Source organism: Antrostomus carolinensis, unplaced genomic scaffold (genome assembly GCF_000700745.2).
Source record: "Antrostomus carolinensis isolate BGI_N321 unplaced genomic scaffold, ASM70074v2 scaffold19653, whole genome shotgun sequence".
NCBI lineage: Eukaryota > Metazoa > Chordata > Aves > Caprimulgiformes > Caprimulgidae > Antrostomus > Antrostomus carolinensis.
Window position 1 is genome coordinate 77,072 of NW_010304769.1, and position 4,795 is coordinate 81,866.

The 4,795-nt window shown below is 47.7% G+C and overlaps 1 protein-coding gene across 1 annotated transcript; it reads right to left on the bottom strand.

The window, feature by feature from the left end:
- Nucleotides 1–383: 383 nt before the first annotated feature.
- On the bottom strand, nucleotides 384–4,791 carry RHOV (ras homolog family member V; the record flags this gene model as incomplete). Its single annotated transcript, XM_010164579.1, has 3 exons — nucleotides 384–824; nucleotides 1,141–1,199; nucleotides 4,731–4,791. Coding segments are annotated over 3 exons (561 nt in total), but the record flags the coding sequence as incomplete, so codon positions are not given.
- Nucleotides 4,792–4,795: the final 4 nt, after the last annotated feature.

Genomic DNA, 4,795 nt, shown 5'->3' on the forward strand with positions numbered 1-4,795 from the left:
AGTCCCTCACGTTTATTCTGCTGCGTCAGAACTCCAAAAGTGTGTTAGCTTCAGACAGAAAACTGGTCATTTTGAACAATGTAAGGAACCTGCCTGTTCTGGGGTACTGAGTCTCGATGTATTAAAGGCTCCCATTAGCCTGGGACACTACAGACATGTCCAGCAGGTACTTATAGCTGCCTGGACCATTTCACATCCCAGCACAATGGAAATCCAGTTCATGTCTCCTAGGCATCTGATACTGTAACCCAGCAAGAGCCAGGTTTCCAAGCCCAGCAGCTTATCATACCCTCCTCGCTGGGGCCATAGGAGCAGTCACTCCAAGAAGGTGCAGAGCCAATATTGGCATTGGGTGTTTCTTTTTCCTCTGCCTCAAAGCAGCTTCAGACAAAGCAAAAGAACTTCTTCCAGCGGCACTTGGAGAGAGTTTTGATGCCTTTGGCAGTCATCTTCTTTTCCTGCCGTGCTTTGTGCTCAACACCACTGACAATAGCCATGTCAAAAACTTCTTTGAGGTTCTTCTGGGTTAGTGCTGAGCATTCCAGGTACGCTTCAGCCCGGATTTTGTCAGCTAGACCTTCTGCCTGAGGCCTGGGCACAGGTTTCACATGGTAGCGATCCAGGCTGATGAGGACATTGACATCATCCCGCAAGTCTGCCTGCGTCCCCACTAGCAGCACTGGCGCCCGGGGGTTGTGAGTTCGTATCTCAGGGATCCATTTCTCAGTAATGTTCTGGAAGGAGCTTGGGTTTACCACGCTGAAGCACACAAGGAAGACATCGGTGTCGGGGTAGCAAAGTGAGCGCAAACAGTCGAAGTCTTCCTGTAGAAAATGGAGGGGAAAAAAGAAGTCTTTACTGGACTGATCTCCTAACAGCAGTGGATTTTGCACACATTAAGTAGGACAGCAACATCCTCAAAGGCAGGGTTGTGCTGACTTTGTGGCTGTGTCACGGTTCAGACACAAGTTTCAGAGCTGGGGGAGTCTGTCACCCATCTGTGACCGCCATACCAGTGAACGGCTGATGCTGGACTAGTGCATTTCCTTCCCTCCCAGTTAAACACTGCCTTCCTCAAAAGCCTGCAAACAGTCCCTGTCCCACAGGACCACAGCTGAGAGCTGCTTTGATAGAGCTTACCTGCCCAGCGGTGTCCCACAGCTGGATCCGGACTGGAGCTCCATCCACCAGGACCTGCACTGCAGCAGAAAGAGAAGAAGGATGAGTCTAAGGCAGTTGTCCAGCATACACATAGAGACTCAACAGGCTTTTCCCCAGAGCACTCTAGTTTGTATCCCACTGAACAGAGTCACTGAAGTCACCCAAGTCTGTCCTCCTTGCTGAACATCCTCCCAAACCTCACTAAAACAGCTGAAGCTTGCACTGGGAACATTGAGAGATCTACAATAGACTTTCTCATTTGGTTACCCCCAGGTGTTTTGGGCTCTTCTCCAGCACTCTGAAAGAATAGTTCCATATTACTGGACTACTGCTTCTCTAGAGAAGAAGAGCCCTTAGTCAAACAGTGCCCTGAGAACAACTTGTTGTTCTTCCACAGCCCAAGAAAGCAGGTAAGGATAAACACAAACTGAGAACTTCAGCAACTTGCTCATAGCTTGTTGGCCAAGGATGGAAGTCCAAATCAGTCTCTATTAAACAAACTATTGGAGAATTTTTCTGTGAGTGTCCTAGCTCAGGAAAACCAAAGACCTAAACAAAACTTTGAAATGAAGAAACTATTAAGGGAACAGTGATGAGTGAAATCCCCTTCAGAGACTATCCACACACTGCAAAACTGCTGAGTTCCACATGTAAGGTCTGCTCCCATTTCACTCCCTAATCACAGTCAGCCTTCATGTGGTATCAGCTGACTCAGAGTGAGGGCTGGCAGGACCTCTGATGGAAATCTGGAATGAAACTGTTAGATGTTTAAGTGCACAGACACCACAGAGACTGGCTAGGAACGGAGAAAAAGGAGGAAGGAGTTGGGGGAGATGGAAATCACTTGGAAGTCCTGACAAGGTGGATGGGGCTGTGCTCTGGTGAACAGAGGCAGACATCCTGGCTAAGGTGACAATGGCTGGCACTTGACACCAGCTAGCTAAACTCTCTTGCTGTGCCTGGAGAGGAGGCTTTATTGTTTTTTCTTGTTTTTAAAAAAAAACCAAAAAAACCCAACAAAAACCCCAAAAAAACCAAAGAAACCCCAAACCCAAACAAAAAAAGCCCCAAACCAAACAAAAAACCAAAAGCAATCAATCTTTTGTGATTCTTGAAGTAATTAGCCAGGTGAGAAAAGTGTTAGAAACAAGTGACTTGGAGAGTTTAACAGGAGCTCTTGGAGGAGAGCATGCCTGCCTGGAAGCAGTCTGGGGAGAAAGAGGGAGGCACAGACAAAAGATGAACTGAAGTTTGGTGGGAGACTGAGACTGAAGGAAAAACGAAGGGGTGGGTGCCTCCACCACAGGGCCACTCCTCGCAGCGTAGCTGAAAGTCATTGCTTCCTTGTGACTGGGAATCGGTTGGGTTGTTACCATATCTTTGCCCCAGAGGAGGAAGAGAAACCTGTTCCTGATCAAAGAACCTGCTAGATCCTGACTTGATCTTCAAGGCACTGGGCATTTGCCTTTCTAGTATCTGGTTTCTTCTGTCTCACAAGCGCATTGAGAGCAGGAATTAGCATCTCTGAAATGTTTTACCATCTGCAGAAGGAAGGCATCACATATATATTACCTGCTGCCCCAGTGCTTGCACCAAGTTTTGCTGTACCTGCTGCTAGCCTAAGCTAAGCTACCAACTCTGCGACAGCTCTCCAAATACCGCCCTCACAAGCTCCACACCCTCGGGATGAGGCTGAATTTCGGTTCAATAGCGAAGGGGCCGGCAGAACAGGATAGCCTGGTGGAGAAAGGTCACCGGGTACGTGCTTGACTCAAGGCTGCTCTATCTGGCAGTGACACCCAGACAGATGGGGCTGGGTCACAGTCCCAGAGCCATTCCCCTGATAATGCAATACTTTCTCCTATCTTGTTATTGGTATTACAGTCCTGTGACCAGAAATAAGGTTAGGATGTAAACTGCTCAGTCCTGCTGCCAGTTGCAATTGCAGATATCTCCCCCCAAGAGCGGGGGGAACTGGGTGGAAATTTCTGAAAAGGATCCTGAACTGTAATCCATGAATCCAGGAGGAACCTTTTTCAAGTTTATCCAGGTTAAGAGTAGGGGTGGGAAGGGAAACTTCTCTCTTCTCCCATTTCCTCCCAATAAGCAGAAAGTGAACTTCAGAACACTCATTTTTAACGTTTTTGATTTCTACCAGTTGCAAATCCTATGCACCTCTGGAAGTCAGGCTGGGTACTTGGACATTCAGAGCGGGGCTACACCCATGTGCAGCTATCTTCAAATTACTTGCTGCTAACCGGGGAGTCTCTGAACTCATACTGCTTCTACCTTTCTCAATCATTTTATTATGGATTTGCCCTTTCAAAAAATAGAAGCTAATAACTATGGTAATTTCAAGCCTCTCTTAGCCCAAACCATACACATGAAGGTAAAGGGAGCAGAGAGAGCAGTAACCTCTCCCTTGGAGGACTCAAGGGCTCCTTACATCTGTTCCCAAAGGGCTGCTGGACCCTGAACAAGCAGTGTGTTCCCAGTTAATTTCCTTCAAGTGACAGTAAAAGAGCTTGGAGAAGGTCAAGGCAAATCAACAATTCCCAGTGTAAGAGTGAGCATCTGAGGGGGACATTTCAGACAAACAAAACACTCCCTCTAAGAACCCCTGACACATAAGACATCTTGTTCCTGGTCTGACTTGAGCCCATCTCTAATCTACCAATCTATACTGTCATGTACTGTTGTGTTTCTTCATATCAAATGAAGATCAGAAATCTTTCAAAGGGTTTTGTATTTTCCTGGGGTTTATATTAGAAATTGGAGCCCAAAGGAAGAGTGGGGAACAAGAACAAAGACAGCATTTACAAAAGTGGAAACTAATGAGAGCTCATCAGCTGATCAGGAAGGCGATTCTAGCCAGACTTACAAAGCTCTTCAACTTTTTGACAACTTCTGTTCAATGCTAACCTCAGTGGACATGTGGAGAAAAGGATGGTTTTGTGGAATATCAGTTGCAGTTAGTGTGATGCTGTGATATTTCTGAAAATATCTGAAAAGCATCACCACCAACTAAAAATTAGGTAGACATGGCACTTCAGGATGTGGTTTAGTGGGCATGGTGGTGTTGGGTTGATGGTTGATGATCATAGAATCACAGAATGGTTTGTTTTGGAAGGGACCTTAAAGCTCATCCAGTTCCAACCCCCCTGCCATCAGCAGGGACACCTTCCACTAGACCAGGTTGCTCAAAGCCTCAACCAACCTGGCCTTGAACACTTCCAGGGAGGAGCAGCCACAGCTTCTGTGGTCTTGGAGGTCTTTTCCAACCTTAATGATTCTGTTTATTCTATTTATCCATAATAACACCAGAGAACCAGGAAGGTGCCCAGCTTCATACAACTTGCAAGCCAACCTGACGCACACCCTGTTGACAGGAGCTTCTTCACCAAAGCTGCCCAATGCAGGATTTCCACTTGCTGAACTTCCCTAAACACCTGTGGGACTCTCTCCCTCCTGGGCTCTGTCCCCCCAGGCTGTGCCCACCCTACACCCCCACAGCCCGTGTCACCGGGAAAGCCGCCCCCACTGTCCCCCCGGCCCCGGTGGGCACCTACCGGAGAAGGTGTCGAGGGCGGTGGGCTGGTACTCGTCGGGGTAGCCGTTGGTGGTGTAGCTGACC